The sequence below is a fragment of the Loxodonta africana genome, chromosome 14 (assembly GCF_030014295.1).
Source record: "Loxodonta africana isolate mLoxAfr1 chromosome 14, mLoxAfr1.hap2, whole genome shotgun sequence".
NCBI lineage: Eukaryota > Metazoa > Chordata > Mammalia > Proboscidea > Elephantidae > Loxodonta > Loxodonta africana.
Window position 1 is genome coordinate 24279053 of NC_087355.1, and position 24518 is coordinate 24303570.

The 24518-nt window shown below is 37.8% G+C and overlaps 1 protein-coding gene across 27 annotated transcripts in view; it reads right to left on the bottom strand.

Annotated features, from left to right (window-relative positions):
* The window catches only part of STAU2 (staufen double-stranded RNA binding protein 2), a 362398-nt gene that overhangs the window by 167267 nt on the left and 170613 nt on the right, over window positions 1-24518 (bottom strand). For all 27 annotated transcript variants that reach the window (XM_064267843.1, XM_064267841.1, XM_064267842.1 and 24 more), the window contains one exon: window positions 10635-10695. In XM_064267843.1, the coding sequence (XP_064123913.1) occupies window positions 10635-10695 (61 nt within the window). The remainder of the gene's footprint in view (window positions 1-10634; window positions 10696-24518) is intronic.

The window sequence follows — 24518 nt, forward strand, 5'->3', positions numbered from 1 at the left end:
AATCAAACCTGTGTGGTAAGGAGATACTGAACTTCTGTTACGGGTGACAGAAAAACTAGGACCAGATAACGGTGATGGATGAACAACATGATGAACATAAGCAATGCAATGAACTGTACATGTGAAGATTGTAGAAATGGAAAATGTTCTGTTACCTATATATTTACAATTTTTAAAAAATCAATTAAAAAAAAAAAACTGTGGTATTGATGAAGACATAAACACAAAAACTGATGGAAAAGAATAAAGAACCCAAAAAAAAAAACCCATATAAATATACCCAAGTGATGTCTGACAAAAGGTACAAGAGTAATTCAATGGAAGAAAGCTACCCTTTTCAACACATGGTTCTGGGGCAATTGGACATCAATAGGCAAAAAAATAAATCTCACCCTAAGTCCGATACCTTAGATAAAAATTAGCTCAAAATGGATCATGAATTTAAATGTAGAATTTAAACCTAAATCTTTCGTTTTGTTTTTTTTTTAAAAAAGCTTAGGATAAAATCTTTGGGATCTAGGCCTAGGCAAAGAGTTCTTAGATTTGATGCTAAAAGCACAACTGTAAAAAGGAAAATGATAAACTGGACCTCACCAAAATTAAAAACTTTCACTCTGGAAAAGACTCAGTTAAGAAGATGAAAACATAAGCTACAGACTGGACAAAAATATTGGCAAGCGACATATCCGATGAAGAACTAGTATCAAAAATACATTAAAAAAATAAAGAAAAAAAACTCACAAACATCAGCAGTAAAAAATTAAGCCCATTAGAAAATGGGCAAAAGACATTTTACCAAAGATGATATACAGGTGACAAGTAAGCACATGAAAAGATGTTCAACATCATTAACCATTAGAGAAATGCAAATTAAAACTACAATGAGATACCACTACACGCCTATCGGAACGGCTAAAATAAAAAATAGTGATAACACTAAACGCTGGCAAGGATGTGGAGAAACTGGATCACTCATACATGCATTGCTGGTGGAAACGTAAAATGGTACAGTCACTCTGGAAAACAGTTTGACAGTTTCTATACATACAACTGTAAAACTCTGGGCATTTATCTCACCGAAATGACTGCACAACTTGAACAATGTAATCAATATCACTGACGTGTACATGTAGCAATTGATAAAATATCGTATGCTTTGTGAAATGTATATTGGTATAATAATAAGAAAAAATTTTTTAAATGACATTTGTTCCATTTTCTTAAAGTTCCCCCCTTTTTTGTGACAGGCGGTGATTACTCATGTTTATCTTGTAGATTAACTTGCTTTTCAAGAAGCAATTTTGACTTCGAAAAACTAGTGAAATCATGCCTAATACCAAAATAGTATAATACAACCTATGAGTATTTTCTGAGTAAATGAGAGAAGGAATGAGGCATCTGTTATACACAGGTGTTTCAGGGAGACTGTCCCCAAAGCCTCCTGAGCCTTAACAGCCTTCAGCCATGTAGCTCCCTGGTACTTCTCTCAGTGCCTTACAGCCGATGCTCCGACCTCCCTCACACCTTACACTTCTCGTGTCGAGGGTGTGTTTACCTTTCCAGTCACACATAACCCAGGTAGTGTGTGCAAAAAGACCACGCTCCAAGCACATCTTCAGTCACATTTGTTTTAAACAAACAGTTTTAAAAAGATTCATATCAAAATACAATATAAAGATTTAATAATTAAAACTGGTCCATGAATAAACAGTCAGATGAACAGAGAGAGAAAGAAAGTCTAGAATAAACGCATCCAAACTGCCGAGGGACCGAATTACTGGGCTGAGGGCTGTGGGGACCATGGTCTCGGGGAACATCTAGTTCAATTGGCAATAACACAGTTTATAAAGAAAATGTTCTACATCCTCCTCTGCGGAGTAGGTCTGGGGTCCTCAAAGCTTGTGAGCGGCCATCTAAGACACTCCACTGGTCTCGCCCCTCAGGAGCAAGGGAAAATGAAGGAAATAAAAGACAAAAGGGAAAGATCAGTCCAAAAGACTAATGGACCGCAACTACCACAGCCTCCACCAAACTGAGTACAGCACAACTAGGTGGTGCCCGACTACCACCACCGACTGCTCTGGCAGGGATCACAATAGAGGGTCCCGGACAGAGCTGGAGAAAAATGTAGAACAAAATCCTAACACACAAAAACAGACCAGGCTTACCGGCCTAACAGAGAAACCCTGAGAGTATCGCCCTTGGACACTCCTTTAGCTCTGTAATGAAATCACTCCTGAGGTTCACCCTTCAGCCGGAGATTGGACAGGCCCATAACGCAAAATGAGACTAAGGGGGCACACCAGCCCAGGGGCAGGAACTGGAAAGCAGGAGAGGACAGGAAAACTGGTAATAGGGAACCCAAGGTCAAGAAGGGAGAGTGGTGACATGTCATGGGGTTGGTAACCAGTGTCACAAAACAGTATGTGTACTAACTGCTCAATGCAAAGCTACTTTGTTCTATAAATCTTCACCTAAAGCACAATAAAAATTAAAATTAAAAAATGCTACACTCAAAAAAAAAAAAAAAAAACAAATACATACAGAGTGTTAGTATATGGTAACAGTGAAGTTTCAAAGAGTGTTAGTATATGTTAACAGTGAAGTTTCAATGTAATTGGGAGTAAAGTCAGGTCCATATTTTTAGGATAAATCCAGTTGCATAAAAGATTTAAAGATAAGAGAACTATAAAAGTCAGCAGAAAAAGTATTTGATAAAATCCAATACCCCTTCTTGATGAAAACCCTCAAAAAGATTAGACTATAAGGGAAGTTCCCCAAGATGATTAAGGGCACAAATGAAAAACCAAAAGCCAACATTATACTTAGTGGAGAAAGACTGAGAGCTCTCCCCTTGAAATCAAGACTAAGACAAAGGTGCCTGCTCTTACTACTTCTGTTCAATATTGTATTAAATGTTTCAGAAGACAACTTAAAATAATTTTTTTATATCTCAGTGGAGAAGGCTTTATTAACTATGCCAAAATTACAAATCCTATAAAAGAAGAGCCATTCAAATACATTAAAAAAGGGAGAGAGAGAAAACTCCATTATAAGCAAATAAGAAAAAAAAAATTGCCAAGTCACCTCCTAAGGGCACGTGTGTGCCTATATGCACACACATGCTCCTACCAGGTAAGAGAAAAAGACCAACAGTGCAACTAAAAAACAGGCAATAGGTGACCATATCACTGCCAGAAAAAAATATAGAAATGCCTCTTAAATGTACACAATATATGTTCAATCTTAATCATAATAGGAGAAACACAAAATAAAACTACACTGAATACCATATTTCAACTATGAGACTGGCTAAGTTCCAGAAGTTTGATAGCATATAGTGTTACCGAGGCTGTGGGGAAACAAGAAATATTATATATTGCTGGCAGGAATGAAAATTGGTAAGTTTCTACTGAGGGTAATCTGGCAACATCTATCAAAATTAAAAGTACATATATTATTTGACCCAGTAATTCAAATTGTAGGAATTTATCCAGCAAATATACTAGCTCACATATAAAATGACTTATGTATGAGGCTTTTCCAGCTGGATTATTTAAAATAGAAAAATATTATAAGTAATCTAAATGTCTATGAATTAGAAATAAAGAGCACATATTTCAGGCTTCACAAGGAATATATATGGTTAAGATCTTTTAATTTCACTCAGACTTTGGACAATTACACATTTTCTTGCTAAAAAAAGAAGAAGTAAAAAGTCATAAAAGGTTCTCCAAGTGGACTTCAGTATACATTACTCTGCTTTCCTAACTTTTCATATATAATATTTAAGGCAGCCAGACTGTACAATTCAAGGCCAAAGTCTGTTTATCTGTGAGTGTTTTAAATGTATTTGATTTTTTATATCCACATGCGAACACTTTACGCCACACACAAAAATTAACTCGAAATGGATCCAATGATCTTTTAAATGTAAGAATTAGAACCATAAAACTCTTAGGAGAAAACAAAGAGGTAAAGTTTCAGGATCTTGTTTTTGGCAACTGATTCTTTGTTATGACACCAAAAACACAAGCAATCAAAGAAAAATTAGATAAATTGTACTTCATCAAAATTAAAAACTTTTGTGCATCAAAGGACTTTCTCAAGAAAGCCAAGAGATGACCTACAGAACGGGAGAAAATATTTGGCAGCCATATGTCTGGTAAGAGTTTAGTACCCAGAATACATAAAGAACTCCTATAATTCAACAACAAAAAGGCCAAGAATCCCATTTAAATATGGGCAAAGGACTTCAATAGAAGATACATAAATGGCTGATAAGCACATGTAAAGACGCTCAATGTCATTAGTCATTATGGAAATAAATGTAAATGTCCACTAGAATGACTATAATTTTTTTAAAAAGGAAAATAAGTCTTGGAAAAGATATGGAGAAATTAAAACCTTCATGCATTACTGGTGAAAATGTAAAATGGTACAGCCACTGTGGAAAAACAGTTCAGTGATTTCTTAAAAATTTAAACACTTAATTACCATAAGACCCAGTAACACCACTTCTAAGCATATACACAAAAGACTTGAAAGCAGGAACTCAAACACATACTTGTACACCAATGTTCACTGCAGCATTATTCACAATAGCCAAAAGGTGGGCACAATCCAATTATCTACCAACACATGAAAGGATAAACAAAATTTGGTACATCCCAACAATGGAACTACTGCTATTCCACCATCAAGGAAAATGAAGTTCTGATACATATTATGACACGGATGAACTTTAAAAATACTACGCCAAGTGAAATAAGTCAAACATAAAAGGACAAATATTGTATGATCCCAGTTGTATGAAATACCTAGAAGAGGCAAATACATAAAGAAAAAAGGTTACTAGTGGTTATCTGGAGCTGGGGGGAGGAGGGAACAGGGAATTATTGCTTAAGGGGTATGGTTTGGAGTGATGAAACTTTTGGAAATAGATTATGGTGATGGTTGCACAACATGGTGAATGTAAGTGATGTCACTGAATTATACACTTAAAAATGTTTAAAATGGCAAAATTTTCATTATATTTATTTTACAATTAAAATATATATATATATATATATATATATATATATATATTCCTGATTATAAAACCACTATGTTTATTACGGAAAAATATCTTTTCTATTTTTCCATACCTTTTAATTAGACTTCAGAAAAAAATGGGCCTAGGCTTTAAGCTTTGTATTACCCCAAAACCACTGCTGTGGAGTTGAATTTCCAACTCATACACAGAGACCCTATAGGACAGAGGAGAACCACCCCCACAGGGTTTCAAAGGCTGTAAATCTTCAAGGACGCAGACTGCTGCATCTTTCTCCCACAGAGCAGCTGGTGAGTTCGATCCGCCAACCTTTTGATTAGCAGGCGAGCGCTTAACCACTGCGCCACCAGGGCTCCTTAAGCTTTGCATAGAAAAAAAAAAAGTATATTTATTATTGCTAATTCACAATCCTACAAAGTATGTGACAACCTGCTTCCCCAACAGTTGGGGTTAGCATTTTTATATTCCTGCCAATTTTTATGGATCAAACATTGTCTAACATTTACTTTTAATCTGCTCTTCTCTAGTTGCTGAACACATTTTGTTTATTGTCTGTTCTTTTTAGATGTGTCCTTAAGTGCTCTGGCCTTTTTGCTATTAGTGTATTTGCTTTTTCTTATTGACCTATATGCATTCTTTTTATTTAAACCTGTTGCTTTTTTTTTTTTTTTTACATGCTACAATTTGTGCTTTCCATTTGTAATTTTCCTTTTTGTTTTCTCATGCTGTTCTTTGAATTTATGTTTAGTTTTTGTACATTTAAATCCATCTTTTTCTCCTTTATGGTTTCATCCTATGCCTTATGCTTAAAAATACTCTTCCTAAAATTAAAAAATGTACCCTTAAGTTCCTTATAGAGTTTCCTTTTTTTTTTAGAAAACATTTATCTATAATCTGTTTTGAGTGAAAATATGAGTAAAGCAAGTTTTTTAAATCAGGAAAATTTAAATTCATTAAATCTTTCCTGAGAATATTTCAGAAAAACATGTGGTTTGTGCTAATCTGATTCAAGAGCTATTTTCTACGTTCCTTATTTTCTAGTTTCAGATTCTTTTCTCCTCTAAATGAATGGGCCTTTAAATACAGTCTCAACCAGTATATGTTAAAACAAAAGAAAGCTTAATGTTGTCTCTCAACTTTCTTGACTCAGCGGGCAAGAAAACAGATTCCTTGTCAGAGCAATAAAAGGGCTAGCTTCTCACCACTCAGGCACGTCCAGCAGAGCCACCAACGTGAAACGGGGAGGGTGTCTTTCTGTAACACTTGGACCTTTCTTCCGTTGGTCAGGGGCAGAACAGCAAGCAAAACGCTTTATATTTAATTATATATTCATTAGTTTATATTGAACTAATTATCTAATTAAAAAGTGGTTTCTGTTATAGGTATCCCAAAAAGTAATTGTTCAGAAACTCTCCCCCAAGACATCATTAAAGAAAGAATCTATTATCTTAAAAGTATAACCCTCATTCACCAAGAAATAAAGGAAGAAGAAGAAGAAATTCTTAATACAGTACACAGCATATGAGAAACAAGCATCCAATCTATACAGTGTCATATCACTGGGATACTTTAGTCTACTGTTTCAGGATGTACAGGGTTTAATAATAAATGAGTATGACAGAAAAGTGACAAAAATTCTATGCCAACTACGATTCTGGAAAGGTCAATAAGAGCTCTATCTATCCCAAAAGTATTTGTCTCAGATCATCTCTAATGAACCTAGGAGAACCAGCATATTTCACAGGGGCTAAATAAAACTTTTTAAAAGGTTAACGGAAAAATATTTATGTGAAAAATTCCTCTAAATAATCTTTTAGTGGGTGGATTCGGCACATACCAATGAATACCTCTGAGCTTAGTCCAATTTTGAATTAAGCTAGAGTTCACCTTTAAGAAACAATGACTCTGTTTTTAAGTAAAACCCTGTATTAATAAGAAACGTGGAATGTGAATACAAAAAATAGAAGATATTATCAACTGAACTATATCTAAATATTTTATAGTTTTTCCATGAGCCATCAATAAAAAATAGTTTTTCCATGAGCCATCAGTAGATCTTCAAAATGCATGCTTTAAAAAAAAAAAAAACTTGTCAGCCATTCATCTGTAAAAATCTGGTTTTTTATGTACATGCCAAACATAAAATTGCCCCATGCTAAATTTAACATAAATCTCACATTACAGAGTTAGGTGTTCTTATACTTCAACATGACTATGACAGTGATTCAAAGGGTAAAAACACACTTAGATAAGATACCTTCTGCATTTCAGTACAATGAAGAAAGCCTGAAAAGCATGTAAAAATTAGGTCCATATTTTAAATCTGTAGGCAATCAAGCCAGGAAAATAAATTGAAAAGCCAGGCTATATAATCACAATCACTTGCAAAACCATTTAAACTATTTTTTAGTTGTAATTGTTAGCAGTTTCTTATGACTGTAATCTTTAAAATAATATCTTCCATTTCAAAAAATTAAATGCACATGTACATTAACTTTTTTTTTTATCTACTCGGAATCAGGTCTAGCTATGGCACATTCAAATTTCCCTTTTCCAATTCTGCATTCTCTTCTTTTAATTTTAGTTAAGTTATAGTTTCAAATTAATTTTATATTATTTATCCAAATAACAGCTGGCTTAAAATTTTGATCTTTGTAACTACAATTTGTGAAGTAATACAGAGTTTAACAGAGAAAAAAGTCTATCATAACGCAGAGTCACTTTATGATGGCATTCCTTTTTACAAAGTAATTAAAATGTTACGTTCTCAGATGTTATTCAAGGATGGTTAATCATTTTACATATGTTACGTAATCAAAGATTCTCAACATTATATATTGGTATGCATAGCTCTTAACAGAGCATATTTAATAATAAAATGTAAAATGAGTTGTTCAAGGTCAGAGAGCATGTCAGAAAGGCAGCTCACTGGAGACTGCATTGACAAAGTCAAATTCCAGTCTTCCCCCACGGTGCCATCCAGAGAGATCGCAGCTCTAGCCTTTGCCTGCAAAATGTTAACACAGGTATCCTTCATGGGACAAAAATTGCTTAGAGCAGAATTTCAAACATAAGGGACTGATTATGTAAAAGAAAACTTAACCTAAATGCTACTACCATAATATATAAATTTAATCTTTGGGTAATAGATTATCACCTGATCAATTCCTAAGCAGAGATCAATTTTTTTTCCTAATGTATTTAAGTGGCTAAGACCTGGCTCCAGGGGACTCTGAAGCCTCATCGAAGGGAACTAGTCCTTGGGGAGCGAAGGAGTTGCTTTTTGGAGCTGGGTTGCCTCCATCCTCTGTGGTAACTCAAAGTAAGGATCACTCAGTGTTCATGTAAAAGAATGTGTATATTAGCTTTCTCACTCCCTCACAGTTAAGAAGAGGCCTTCCTTAATTTCTCAATCTGAACCCACTGCAGACAAGAGCAGTATCTAAAGCATCAGGGGCGTGATTAAGTTTTAACTGGCTTCAAATAATTTTATCGCTTCTAACTTGATCTCTAATGCAAACATTTTTATGTAGTCTTACAAATTTCTGAACACTTGTACTCACTGACCTCTTTATGATATTCCTTCCCATGCTTGCAAAGGAATTCTAAAGTCCCTTAGAAAGTTAAAAAAAAATAATAAAGTCAACAAACAGTGAAATATCGCTGTTCAATGATGAAGCTTGCACGTTATCTATAATGTGCTTTCATGTTAAAACTATCAAGCTAATAACTGACTTCTATATTCAGATATACTATGTTTATATTCTTTGAAAAAAAAGTCTAGTGCCAAAATGTGGCAATTCAAAAATAAACTATAGTATAGTCACCATGTATGTGCAAAAAAACATCTGACAGAAAAAAAGTACCACCCACTGCCATCGAGCCGATTTCAACTCATAGCGGCCCTGCAGGACAGAGTAGAACTACTCCATAGTTTCCAAGGGGCACCTGGTGGACTCAAACTACTGACCTTTTGGTTAGTAGCCGAAGCTCTTAACCACTATGCCACCAGGGTTTCTGAAAAAAAGTACATAAGTGGAAATTTTGGCAAACCTACACAGAATTATATATAATTTTTATAAAAGAAAGGAGAGAGGTGGCAGGAAAGGAAATCAAAATTCATTATGTGCTTGCTAGGAACCAGACACTATGCTAATTACATAAAACTGCAGTCAATTTAGTGTTCCAATATCAAAGGTAACACAAACTATCTAAGAATACTGAACTGATTCCATTTTCTACCTTGGGCTGTGTCTCTTAACCTCATCTCCCTTTCTCTACACGTATGTGTGTACACATGTGTGTGCGTTATCGCAGGGATCAGAGTTAGACTAATTTAAATTCCCAGAAACTAACTGAAGAATACCATGACCCCACTGAAATATTTTTTTCAAGATCCAAGAACTCAATTCTGATTAGCATGCTTTAATAAGAGTTTGTTACTAATTTAATTATTTATCAAGAGATAAGCTACTAGTATCAAAGAACAAAGATCCCTCATTAAGACAATTTACACATTTAAACTTACTCAGCTTGCAAGGCTGTAAGAAACGAGAGAGCTAGAAACAAGACTGGTTGGGTTCTTAATTGGCTGAATATTTTGTTTCACTGATTTACAGTAAAAAGAGATGCTTTTCTTTGAAGAAGGGGGACAAAGAAAAATGTCTACGCTTCCAGTGCAAAACATCTTGCTCACATATATTTGAAAACAGAAATAAACTTAAGTGGATTTTTAACTCTCTGATAATACATGTAGCCCCTGATTTACGACATATTAGAGTTACGGATAACAGCGCTTAAAGACTTTTTTTTTTTTTTTTGGTACAACTTATCATTAGTAATACGCACTACATACAATGTTAAAATATATCTGTAAGTTTATATGTAATGTTTCCAACCCCCAGAGGCAAATAAAAATACTGATGATAAAAGGCAATAATAATTTAAAAAAAAAAAAAAAAGGAGGTATTCGACTTACTTCAGAATCGACTTACGATGGAAACGCAGGAACAGAACCCCATCGTTAAGTTGAGGACTACCTCTACTATAATTGAAATGACAATGTAATTTTACTCTTAGATTTCTGGTATTTCACCTTGTGGCTTTAATAAAATGCTAAAAATCCTAATAACTATGAAAAAATATATATGGCAATGTTAAATCATAACAGATTATGATTTTAATTATGTAAAAATTTGTGTTGTACCTAAAAAACAGTTAGAACTATGAAAATGGTTGATTTGAGAAGGTAACAGGCTCACAGATAATTACTTATTTTTTCATTCTTTTGTACTGCAATGTTGTTGCAATAAAAACAACTTAAAATAGAATGGCATTACTATGTAGCCTAAATGTCACCCCATCTGCAATGGTTTGATCGTGTTGCGGATATGAACACAAGTGTCTTAGTTTTCCAGTTATTCTGTAAATTCAGGAATGCAGACATCGTGACTTCTTTTTAGTCGCTACAACACTTATCATGGCATCTTGGTCCCAAATAGATTAATAAATTCCCAGTGATGGTCTAGTCACTGAACCACTGATTAACACCAAGTGTAGATAGCACAAAGGGGAAACTTACTGTTATTTGTTGGTTCTGGAAACCCAGCCTTTGGACCACTCCATCCTTTGTTTTCCCCTGTCTGAAAGATTAAATCAACTGTTTAAATCTAGAGACACAAGCTTATTCAAAAAGAGAAAAAGTTGACTGATTAATTAAGCAAGGGCACAGGGCTCTCACACAGTCATTCTGCTTATTCTATTCATCTCTGACCCCAAGGACAATGGACAGAAGAGTAACTAACACAGTGTCATCTATCCCTTCTCTATGATTTGAAACTATTTCTTATTGTCTCCTTTTTATCTGCTCACTTAAATTCATAATTCAATGTATTAAGAAAGCTTCATATTCAATACATGTATTAAGTTGAACATAGACTCTATCTAGGTCGTTAAGATAATTCTTAATCAAACAGTAGGCAGTAAGTATCATCATAACTTCTAAAGTGACAAAAAGAGCTTCTTTATCACTCCTGAGGTTAGGTTAACAATCAAAACACTATTATGTCCATACTGGAGAGGTGGAGCCAACATGGCACCCTAGACAGATACCCCATGCAGTCCCTCTGTACCAACGATCTGAAAAACTAAGTAAAACAGATACAAACCTGGAACCCTAAGTATCCAATGATGGGATAAAGAACTAGATCAGACACTGAATGGAAGAAGAAACTGACAGAGAACAGAAAAGAGGAAAGATAAAGAGTGGAGGTCCCCTGCCTACTAATGTGACACAGCACTGCCATCTTGAAGCTCAGCCAGCAATTAGCCCAGACAGGGAGTATGGAAAGGCAAATTTACCAAGCTCCCAACAGGAGACAGAGCAACTAGTAACCAGAGAAACACACTTTCCCACCCCTTATCCTTCTGGTGAGCAGAAGCAAGAACCACCTCCCACCCTAGCAAACCACACTGCCAGGGACAATACGAGCCCACTACTTCTGGCCCACCCTGCCTTTTTTTTTGTTGTTGTTCTCTTTCTTTCTCCCTTCCACCTACCATCATATACCACCCCTACTCCTGCTGCCCTTTGCCACACCACTGCTGCTAGAGAGTCATCGGCCCACCACAGCCCTGGGTCTTCCTGCCCCTACCTGCCGGCTCCTGCTACACTACTATTTTTCTTTTTTGCTTTTATTCTTCTTTCTCCCTCCTACCTACCCTGTACATTACCTCTCTCCCTTGCCACCAGGCCTTGGGTCTGCCCTGCCCCCACCTGCTCCTGCTGCACCACCATTTTTTTTTCTTTATTTTCATCCACTCTCTCATTTAGCCCCATAAGCCACATTCCTTCTCTTCCCACGGGCCCCCGGGTATGCCCCGATACCACTCACTGCCCCCTGTTGTACCATTTTTTTTCTCATTTTTCTTTTCTTACTTTTCTTTCTCTCTCCCATCTAGCCTTGTGTGCCACCTCCCCCACTTCCCACTAGCCCCTACCACTCTGCCATGGCTAGAGCATCCTCAGTGCTCAGACCAGTACCACCAGCACACCAGCCCCCACCATGTCACCATTTTTTTCTTTCTTTTCTTTCTACCTCCCACCTAGCCATGTATGCCATCTCCCCCCTCTTTCTCCCGGCTCCTAGGTCTGTCCCACCCCCACCTGCTGGCCACCTTTTTTTTTTTGCTTTGCTTTCTCCCTCCCACCTAGCCTTGTACACCACCTCCCCGACTTCCCACCAGCCCCCACCACTCCACCATGGCTACAGCATCCTCAGTGCTCACACCAGCCACTGCACTGGGCCCACACTAACCCTCCTCCCCCTCCATTTGAACAGCTGCTGAATGGTGAGAAGCGAGTCTGTAACACATCCTGACCCCAACACCCCCGCCCATCTGGCGAGGGGCTGTGAATGCTCTCACACCACTGGACCAACATCAGGAGGTAGACAGCACCCACCTTGTCTGCCCTCAGCCACCTCACGTAACCGGTACACAGTGAAGTGGGCTCACCCTGCCTGCTGCTGCCCTGCTCACTGAGACAAGGTGGTAAGAGCATCATACCCACAAACAAGCAAGCAGCAAAGCACACCCGGCCCACCCACCCTGACATATCAAAACAAAACAAAAAAAAGCAGGATGAAACAAACAATCGATAAATAAAGAGAATAATATCTTAATGTCTCAGAGATGGCAGATGATACCAAAACATAAAAAAGCAGGACAAGAAGGCTCCAGCAAGTGACCAAAATAAAGAATTGGATGACCTTCTAGTAGAAGAAAAGGCAGCGGAAATACCTGATACAGAACTCAAAAGACTAATATTTAGGGCTCTCTAAGACATCAGAAAAAAAGATCAAGGAACACACAGACAAAAGCAGGTAAAAAACAGACGAAATCATGGGAAACACAGACAAAATCTAGGAAAACACAGAGAAAGCAATAGATGAATTCAGGAAAATAATACGAGAACGAGACATCAAAATAAATAATTATATATCATATAAAAACAGCAACCAGAAATCTAAAAGATAAACGACAAAATTTCAGAAACAGACAACTCAATAGAAGGCTTTAGGAGCAAATTTGAAACACTGGAACACAGAATCAGAGAGACTAAAGACAAATTCATGGATGCTACTCTGAAGAAATATCAGAAAAAAGAATGAAGAAAACCCAAGAATTATGTGGAACACAGTCAAGACAAAAATTTGCACGTGATGAGTTTCAGAACACAGGGAGAACAGGGAAAACACAGGGAAGACTGTTGAAGATTTGCTGGTAGAAAACTTCCCAAATATCATGAAAGACAAAAAGACGACCATTCAAAAAGCTCAACGAACCCCACATATGACAGACCCCAAAAGAAAGGCACAAAAACATATCATAATCACATTTGCCAAAACCAAAGACAAAAAATTCTCAGAGCAGCTCAAGAAAAACAAAAAGTCACTGACAAAGGGGAAACAATAAGACTAAACTCTGATTACTCAGCAGAAATTATGCAGGAAAGAAGGCAATGGGCTGATATATATATCAAACCTTGAAAGAAAAAAACTGCCAACCAAGAATAATAAATCCTGCAAACTTCTCTCTCAAATACAATGGTAAAATTAGGACTTTTCCAGATAAACAGAAATTAAGGGAATTCATAAAAACCAAACCAAACTTACAAGAAATATTAAAGGGAGTCCTTCAGTTTTTTCAGTTAGAGAACCAACAACATCAGACAACTGGAGTCTAGGACAAAGGACAACATCAGCAAGATACCAATCTACGTAAAGAACTCTCAATAATAAAGCAAAGCAGACTTAAACAGGGAAACAGAGACGTCATTCTGTAAATGATGACAACGTCAAAACAAAACAAGGAGTAAATGGTGTAGGTATACAGCTTTCAAAAGAGAGGAAGTCAAAGTGACATCAAGTAATAAAAGACTGGTTCAAACTTAGGCAGATAAGGGTAAATTTTATGGCAACTACAAAGGAAGTTAACAAACCTACTCATCTGAATAAAAAAGAAAAACATAAACACTTGGTTAACATTAAACCTATAATAACAAAAGAAAAGAGAAGAAAACCCACAAACAAAACGAACTCTGCACAGGAAAGTAAGCAGAACAAAGAAAATGTCAGCACCACACACACACAAAAAAAGGCACAACAATACAACAGCAACAAACTTATACCTATCAATAATCACACTGAATGTAAATGGCTTAAATGGACCCAGTAAAGAGACACAGAGTGGCAGAAAGAGTAAAAAAAAAAAAAACAGAACCTATCGATATGCTCTCTACAAGAAATACCTTAGACACAAAGACATAAATCTATTAAAAATCAAAGGATAGAGAGGTTTACCCTTCAGCCAAAGATGAGACAGGCTCATAAAACAAATAATAATATACGTAGCGCAACCATATACCATATACGAGACGAAATGGGCACACCAGCCCAGGGGCAAGGATGAGAAGGTAGGAGGCGACAGGAAAGCTGGATGAATGGAAATGGGGAACTCAAGGTTGAGAAGAGCGTTGACACGTCACAGGGTTGACAACCAATGTCAAAATACAATATGTGTACTAATTGTTTAATGAGAAAATAATTTGCTCTGAAAACCTTTATCTAAAGCACAAAAAAAAAAAAAGGAAAAAAAATCAAAGAATGGAAAGAAATACATCAAGCAAATGGTGGCCCAAAAAAGTGCAGGAGTGGCAATATTAATTTCAGATAACATAGACTTTAAGGTAAAATAAACCATAGAAGTCAAGGAAGAACATTATGTAATGATTAAAAGGACCATCTACTGAGAAGACATAACCTTAAGAAATATCTACGCATCCAACGACTGGGCTCCAAAATACATAAAACAAACTCTAACAGCACCAAAAAGAGAAATAGACAGTTCACAATATTAGTAGGAGACTTCAACAAATACTAGAAAAATACTAATATAAAGATCATCACCGAGCTAATGACACATACAAAATATTGAAAACAGAGTTCTAATCTTAAGTAAAACATGTAACATACTGACTTTTGCCAGACGATTTGATCTGTGTTTGGTATAAATACATTCTGAAACACATAATTTTTTAACAATTTTATTGTGGTAAAATATAGAAAACATAAAATTTGCCATTTTAACCATTTTTAAGTGTATGATTCAGTGACATTATAACATATGCAGTGCTGAACAATCATCACCACTATCTACTTCAGAAAGCTTTCTATCACCCCAAACAGAAACTCAGAACCCCTTAAGCAATAATCGCCCCTTCTTGCCTTCCCCTGTCTTCTGGTAAACCCTAATCTACTTTCTGTATCCATGAGCTTGCCTAGTCTAGATATTTTTTATTAAGTGGAATCATACAATATTTATCCTTTTCTGTGTAGCTTATACCACTTGCATAATTTTTTGAAGGTTCATCCATGTTGTAGCATGTATTAGAGCTTCATTCTTTTTATGGCTAAGTAATATCCCATTGTATGTATATACGACATTTTTTTTAAAAATCCATTCAACTGTAGATAAACACTTGGTTTGTTGAAACACAGGTATCTTGAAGTAGTATTCTAATTAAAAAAAAAGATTTTAACTGGTTATGTTGTCTTTTCATAGAGCTAGTATTATTGATATGAAGTACTCTAGGAATTTAAAAAAAAAACTTATTTCCTATTATAATTAGCATTTTACATTTATGTTAACAGATGCCAAAAGTCAAACACATAAATTAAATTCAGATATAAACACAAAACACAATTCTAGCAAATAATTTACCAGGGTTCATTTTTCAAAAACATTGTTCTTGTTGAATTTTCTCTCTTTCCTTTTCATTATACATTACCACAATGAACAAGGAAAGATATAACAGCAGATAAAAGATGCAAAGAAGAAAATAAAGAGTCCTGAGAAATAAGCTGACAGTATGTTACAAACAACCACCAGCTCCATATTTTAAATCACTGCCAGAGGAAAAGCAGATAACAGGCTTCTCATTAAAAAAAAAAAAAAAACTATGCAAGTCATAAGACACTGGAACTGGGTCGTTAAACCACTGAAAGAAACAGAAAATCCAGATTCTATACCCCGACAAAGTAACTTCATGCAAATAAAGGCAAAACAAAGACTTTCTCAACCAACAATTGCTGAGAGAATTTAAGAGGGGGCTCTTTGCCTAGGGGACACTGAGGTTCTGTTAAGGGTGATGGTGTAATTCTAGAATGAAAAATGGGATGGTTGAACACCATCAAGAACATAATGTCACTGAACTGTACCCGTGAAGATTGTTGAAATTTCAAACACTCTGTTACATACATATTTACTACAAATAAAAAAGGTTACCCATAAATTGGTTTAACAAGGTCATAGGATACACATTCACATATAAAAATCAGTTATATTTCTATACTAGGAAAGAAGAATTAGAAATTGAGATGAAAAACCAATGCCAAAACCAATGGCATCAAAAAACATGACATACATAGGGATATATTTATTAAAAATGTGCAAGATATTTGTCTTAAAAAGTACAAAATACTGCTGCAACAAATTTCTAAAAGCCTAAATAAATGGTGCTATGTCTTGTTAATGAATCAGAAGATGCAATATTGTTAAGATTTCAATTCACACCAAATCGGTCTATACATACAACACAACCTCAATCAACATCCCAACCAAAATTTTTTTGGGGGGGGGGTGTAGAAATGGATTCTAAAATTTATATGAAGTGCAAAGGCTCTAGACCAGCAAAAACAATTTTTTAAGGCAGAACAAATTTGGAGTTCCCTCACTACACAATTTTAAACTTTACTATAAAGCTGCAATAATCAAGATAAAGTTGTGGGGGGGGCGTGGCCAAGATGGCAGAATAGCCAAACTCTTCTGGCGAACCCTGTTATAACAAAGACCGAAAAAAAAAACAAGTGAAATGATTATATTTATGACAAGCTAGGAGCCCTGAACATCAAAGGCAAAGTTAGAAAATGGACTGATCGGCAGGAGGAGGGAGAGGTGGTTCAGAAGCAGAGAGGAATTACCGGACCTGAATCACCAGGATCCCTCAGGCACCATTCTCGGGAGCGGCTGTGGCGGGCTGCTGGTAGCGTTCACCCGCAGTTCCCTCAAGGAGAAACAACCAGCCACACAGCCTACTCACGCCTCCAGAAACAAAGAAGAACACCAATTTCGGCAAAAGCTAAGTAGTTGCGTATGTTTTACCACGGCCCCTACACCCAAGCTGGCTTCAGTGGCTGTTGATTTCCCTGGGCCTGAGAAAGACACTGCTGACCGCCCTAAGCCATTGTCCCGGCCTTGGAGAAGGAATAAATTCACAACTGGGGGAAACGATAATTTGTCAGCTCCACTAACCTGGGGAGCTCAGGACAGAAGCAGCTCCTATCCAGGCATAAACGGTCCGTGGACTCTGAATACCTTTTGCCCCTGCATGGATCTGTGTGGGCCTATTTCAGGAGAACAGGCCCTTGTTGGCAGACTGCAGCTATTTCAGCTGTATGGTAGAGAGGTGCGCATTTGATGTTTGACACCGCTTCGACAGAAAAACAATTCAAAGAGTTAACAAGACTGAAAGCTGGTTCTTTGAAAAAATTAACATAATTGATAAACTATTGGCCAAACTGACAAAAGAAAAACAGGAGAAGAAGCAAATAACCCAAATAAGAAATGAGATGGGGATATTAAAACAAATCCAACTGAAATTAAAAGAATCATATCAGGTTCTCGATCATTAGCCATTAAAACCAAAAAACCCAGTGCTGTCAAGTCGATTCCAACTCATAGCGACCCTATAGGACAGACTAGCACTGCCCCATAGAGTTTCCAAAGAGCACCTGGCGGATTCAAACTGCCGATCCTCCAGGCAGCAGCCATAGCACTTAACCACTACACCACCAGGGTTTCCAAAACTGTCAGCTCACTGCATTTTGGTGGTATCGTGGTGAGCATAGCTGCCTTCCAAGCAGTTGACAGGGGTTCGTTTCCCAGCCAATGCAGTGGGCTGACATTAGCCATTAGAGAAATGCAAATCAAAACTACAATGAGATTCCATCTCACTCCAACAAGGCTGGCATTAATCCAAAAAACACAAAATAACAAATGTTGGAGAGGCTGTGGAGAGATTGGAACATTTATACACTGCTGGTGGGAACGTCAAATGGTACAACCACTTTGGAAATCGATTTGGCGCTTCCTTAAAAAGCTAGAAATAGAACTACCATACAACCTAGCAATCCCACTCCCTGGAATATATCCTAGAGAAATAAGAGCCTTTACACGAACATATATACTCACACCCATGTTTATTGCAACACTGTTTACAATACCAACCAAGGTGCCCATCAACGGATGAATGGATAAATAAATTATGGTATATTCACACAATAAAACATTTTATAACATGGAGAAACCCCGAAGGCATTATGCTGAGTGAAATTAGTCAGTTGCAAAAGGACAAATGTTGTATAAGACCACTATTATAAGACCTTGAGAAATAGTTTAAACTGAGAAGTACACATTCTTTTGGGAAGAATAAGCCTGGGAGAGCGTTATTTACTGATTAGATAGTAGATAAGAACTACTTTAGCTGAAGGGAAGGACAACACTCAACATAGGGAAGGTTAGCTCAACTGGACTAGACCAAAAGTAAAGAAGTTTCCTGAATAAACTGAATGCTTCGAAGGTCAGTGGAGCAAGGGCGGGAGTTTGGGGGCTATGGCTTCAGGGGACATCTAAGTCAATAAAAAAAAATAAAAAATAAATAAAAATAAAAAAACAAAAAAAAAAGTCAATAGGCAAAATAAATTCTATTAAGAAAACATTCTGCATCCCACATTGAAGCGTGGCGTCTGGGTTCTTAAATGCTAACAAGCGGCCATCTAAAATGCATTAATTGGTCTCAACCCCTCTGGATCAAAGGAGAATGAAGAACACCAAGGTCACACGATAACTATGAGCCCAAGAGACAGAAAGGGCCACATGAACCACTACTACATCATCCTGAGACCAGAAGAACTAGATGGTGCCCGGCCACAACAGATGACTGCCCTGACAGGAAGCACAACAGAGAACCCCTGAGGGAGCAGGAGAACATTGGGATGCAGATCCCAAATTCTCATAAAAAGACCAGACTTAATGGTCTGACTGAGACTGGAAGGACCCTGGTGGTCATGGTCCACAAACCGTCTGTTGGCCCAGGACAGGAACCATTCCTGAAGCCAACTCTTCAGACATGGATTGGACTGGACAATGGGTTGGAGAGGGATGCTGGTGAGGCATGAACTACTTGGATCAGGTGGACACTTGAGACTATGTTGGCATCTCCTGCCTGGAGGGGAGATGGGAGGGTAGAGGGGCTTAGAAGTTGGCAAAATTGACACGAAAAGACAGAGTGGAAGGAGGGAGTGGGCTGTCTCATGGGGGGGAGAGTAATTGGGAATATGCAGCAAGGTGTATATAAGTTTTTATGTGAGAGACTGAGTTGATTCGTAAACTTTCACTTAAAGCACAATAAAATTAAAAAAAAAAAAGATAAAGTTGTAATAGTTTAAGGACAAACACAGATTAATGGAACAGAATATGGAATCACACATATATGGTCAACTAATTTGCTACAAAGGTGCTAAGGAAATTCAATGGAAAATTTATCTCAATGGAAGAAGAACATACTGCTGTTTGAATAAACAGTAAATGGTGCTAGAACATTTGGACAGGCATTGAAAAAAAGAATCCCCACTTCAACCTCATATCCGTATAAAAAATTAACTCCAAGCAAAGGTTACTTAGATAGGATCAACAAAGTATGAATCATAAAAGAAAATTTTGGTAAAATAGACTTCAACAAATTAAAAACTTTGCTCTTCAAAAGACATTGTTAAGAAAATGAAAAGAGAACCCACACAATGGAAGAAAGTATTTCTAAAATACAGGTAGTCCCCAACTATGACGGGGTGCCATTCTGCAGTCTTTAGTCAGTTCTGATGTAACTTGAATACCATATTATTTTTTAATTTTTCATTATCTTTTATTACCAGTATCTTTATAAATCCAATTGTTATTTGTCTTTAGGGGTTGGAAACATATATAAACTTACAGATATATTTTAATACACTGTTATTCTTAGGTGGCATTGAGTCGGTTTTAACTCACAGTGACCACTATGTACAACAGAACAAAACACTGCCCAGTCCTGCACCATCCTCACAATCATTGCTATGTTTGAGCCCATTGTTGCAGGCACTGTGTCAATCCATCCCTTGAAGGTCTTCCTCTTTTCCGCTAACCCTCTACTTTACCAAGTATGATGTCCTTCTTTCCAGTGACTCATCCTTCCTCATAACATGCCCAAAGTACTTGAAATGAAGTCTCGTCATCCTCACTTCTAAAGAGCATTCTGGCTGTCCTTTCAAGACAGATTTGTTCATTCTTCGGGCAGTCCAATGTATATTCAATAATCCTTGCCAACACCATAACTGAAAGGCATCAATTCTTCTTCAACTTCTTTATTCATTGTCCAGCTTTCACATGCATATGAGGCAATAGAAAATACCACGGCTTGGTAATACATTGAAGAGGTCTTTTGCAGCAGATTTGCCCAATGCAATACGTCATTTGATTTTCTGACTGCTGCTTCCATGGGTGTTGACTGTGGATACAAGTAAAATGAAATCCTTGACAGCTTCTGTCTTTTCTCCATTTATCATGATGTGGTTTACTGGTCCAGTTGTAAGGAGTTCTGTATTCTTTATGTTGAGGTACAATCCATACTAAAGACTGTAGTCTTTGATCTTTGTCAGTAAGTGCTTCAAGTCCTCTTCACTTTCAGCAAGTTGTGTTATCTGCACATCATAAGTTGTTACTGAGTCTTCCTCCAATCCTAATGCCCCACTTTTCTTCATATAGTCCAGCTTATCAAATCATTCATTCAGAATACAGACTGAATAAGTATCATGAAAAGATACAACTCTGACATACACCTTTCTTGACTTTAAACCACAGAATATGCCCTTGTTCTGTTTGAACGACTGCCTCTTGGTCCATGTACAGGTTCCTTCTGAGCACAATTAAGTGTTCTGGAATTCACATTCTTTGCAAAGTTTTCTGCGATTTGTTATGATCCATGTAGTCAAATGCCTTCGCGTAGGCAATAAAACACAGGTAAACATCTTTCTGGTATTTTCTGCTTTCAGCCAAAATCCATCTGACATCAACAATGACATCCCACGTTTCCTGTTCTTTTCTGAATCCTGCTTGAACTACTACTGCAACAGCTTTTGAATGATCTTCAGCTAATTTTACTTGTTTGTGATAACACTGTTCAATAATTTTTGCATTCTGTTGGATCATCTTTCTTTGGAATGGACACAAATACAGATCTCTTCCAGTAGGCTGGCAGGAAGCTGTCTTCCAAATTTCGTGACATAGATAAGTGAGCACTTCGAGTATTCCATTCATCTGTTGAAATAACTGTAAGAAAGCAGGGCCAGGAGTAAAGCATGTCCTTTAGGCCCGAGGTTCCTGTGCTGAGTATCTCCTAGTCCACCGAAAGATTAATGGCGAGGACCATCCCCCAGAACCCACAGAGTGAGAAAGCCTTCCCCTATGGCTGGCACCCTGAATTTGGACTTCTAGCCTCCTAGACTGTAAGAGAATAAATTCTCTTTGATAAAGCCATCCACTTGTGATATTTCTGTTATAGCAGCATTAGATGACTACAACACTCCTTTCTTCACGGCATGAGGTTCCAGGTCTCACTTCTTTCTTTTGTATGTCAAGTGACTGGCTCAAGATGCAACCTACTCTTGTAGATTGAGTCCTGCTTCATTAACATAAATGCCTCTAATGCTGCCTCTTTAACATCATAGAGATAGGACTTACAACACACAGGAAAATCACATCAGATCACAAAATGGTAAACAATCACACAATCCTGAGAATCATCACCTAGCCAAGTTGACATGCTCATTCTGAGGCATGCCACATCAGCAAGTGAAGGTCCTGAAAGCTTTACTCCACCCACTTCATTAAGGTCGACACTGCTTTGAGGAGACAGCTTTTCCCCAGTCATATTTTGAGTGCCTTTAACCTGAGGGCTCATCTTCTGGCACTATACCAGACAATGCTCCACTGGTATTCATAAGGCCTTCACCGGCCAATTTTTTCAGAAATAGACCACCAGGTCCTTCTTCCTAGTCTGTTTTAGTCTGGAAGCTCCACTGAAACCTGCCCACCATGGGTGGCCCTGCTGGTATTTGAAACACCAGTGACATGGCTTCCAGCATCACAGCAAGACGCAAGTTACCCCAGTATGACAAGCTGAAAGACACATGGGGTTTCAGTACATGCTGTTGTTGTCATTTGGTGCCGTCTAGTCGGTTCCGACTCATAGTAACCCTATGCACAACAGAATGAAACACTGCCTGGTCCTGCGCCATCCCTACAATGTTATGCTCGAGCTCATCGTTGCAGCCATTGTGTCCATCCACCTCCTTGAGGGTCTTCCTCTTTTCTGCTGACCCTGTACTTCGCCAAGCATGATGTCCTTCTCCAGGGACTGATCCCTCCTGACAACATGTCCAATGTATGTAAGACACAGTCTTGCCACACTTGCTTCTAAGGAGCATTCTGGTTGCACTTCTTCCAAGACAGATTTGTTCATTCTTTTGGTCGTCCATGGTATATTCAATATTCTTCGCCAACACCACAATTCAAAGGCATCAATTCTTCTTCGGTCTTCCTTATTCATTGTCCAGCTTTCACATGCATATGATGCCACTGAAAATACCATGGCTTGGGTCAGGCGCACCTTAGTCTTCAAGGAGACACCTTTGCTTTTTAACATTTTAAACACTTTGCAGCAGATTTACCCAATGCAATGCATCATTTGATTTTTTTTTAATAATTTTTATTGTGCTCTAAGTGAAAGTTTACAAATCAAGTCAGTCTCTCACACAAAAACCCATATATACCTTGCTACACACTCCCAATTACTCTTCCCCTAATGAGACAGCCTGCTCTCTCCCTCCACTCTCTCTTTTTGTGTCCATTTCACCTGCGTCTAACCCCCTCCACCCTCTAATCTCCCCTCCAGGCAGGAGATGCCAACATAGTCTCAAGTGTCCACCTGATCCAAGTAGTTCATGCCTCACCAGCATCCCTCTCCAACCCATTGTCCAGTCCAATCCATGTCTGAAGAGTTGGCTTCAGGAATGGTTCCTGTCCTGGGCCAACAGAAGGTCTGGGGGCCATGACCACCAGGGTCCTTCCAGTCTCAGTCAGACCATTAAGTCTGGACTTTTTATGAGAATTTGCAGTCTGTGGCCCACTGTTCTCTTGCTCCCTCAGGGGTTCTCTGTTGTGTTCCCTGTCAGGGCAGTCATCTGTTGTGGCCGGGCACCATCTAGTTCTTCTGGTCTCAGGATGATGTAGTAGTGGTTCATGTGGCCCTTTCTGTCTCTTGGGCTCATAGTTATCGTGTGACCTTGGTGTTCTTCATTCTCCTTTGATCCAGGTGGGTTGAGACCAACTGATGCATCTTAGATGGCTGCTTGCTACCTTTTAAGACCCCAGACGCCACTCTTCAAAGTGGGATGCAGAATGTTTTCTTAATAGATTTTATTATGCCAATTGACTTAGATGTCCCCTGAAACCTAGGTCCCCAGACCCCTGCCCCTGCTACGCTGGCCTTCGAAGCATTGTTTATTCAGGAAACTTCTTTGCTTTTGGTTTAGTCCAATTGTGCTGACCTCCCCTGTATTGTGTGCTGTCTTTCCCTTCACCTAAAGTAGTTCTTATCTACCATCTAATTAGTAAGTGTCCCTCTCCCACCCTCCCTCCCTCCCCCGTCTTGTAACCACGAAAGAATGTTTTCTTCCCAGTTTAAACTATTTCTCAAGTTCTTATAATAGTGGTCTTATACAATATTTGCCCTTTTGCAACTGACTAATTTCATTTCGTTTGATTTCTTGACTGCTGCTTGTGGATCCAAGTAAAATGAAATCCAGGACAACTTCAATCTTTTCTCCCTTTATCACGATGTTGCTTATTGGTCAAGTTGTGAGCAGTTTTATTTTCTTTACGTTGAGGTGCAATCCATACTGAAGGCTGTAGTCTCTGATCTTCGTTAGTAAGTGCTTCGAGTCCTTTTCACTTTGAGCAAGCAGTTAGTACACACATACATAAAAAAGAATACAGAAATCATAAAGAGGTACTCCAATGATGATGAAGAAGAGTTGGACAACATTGGCGTTTTGTCAGTTGCAGTAATAGCTCCACTTGTGGAAGCTTCTGGATCATCTGGATTATCCTTGGGAATGAGGATAGCATTTCTAGTCAGAAAATTAGTGGGAGTTGTCTGTACGGTCCTTTCTCTTTTTTTCTTCATATATTTTAGGGTAACATCTCAATGTTTCCCAAACCTGCCTATCAACTTAAAACAATCAGTATTTGG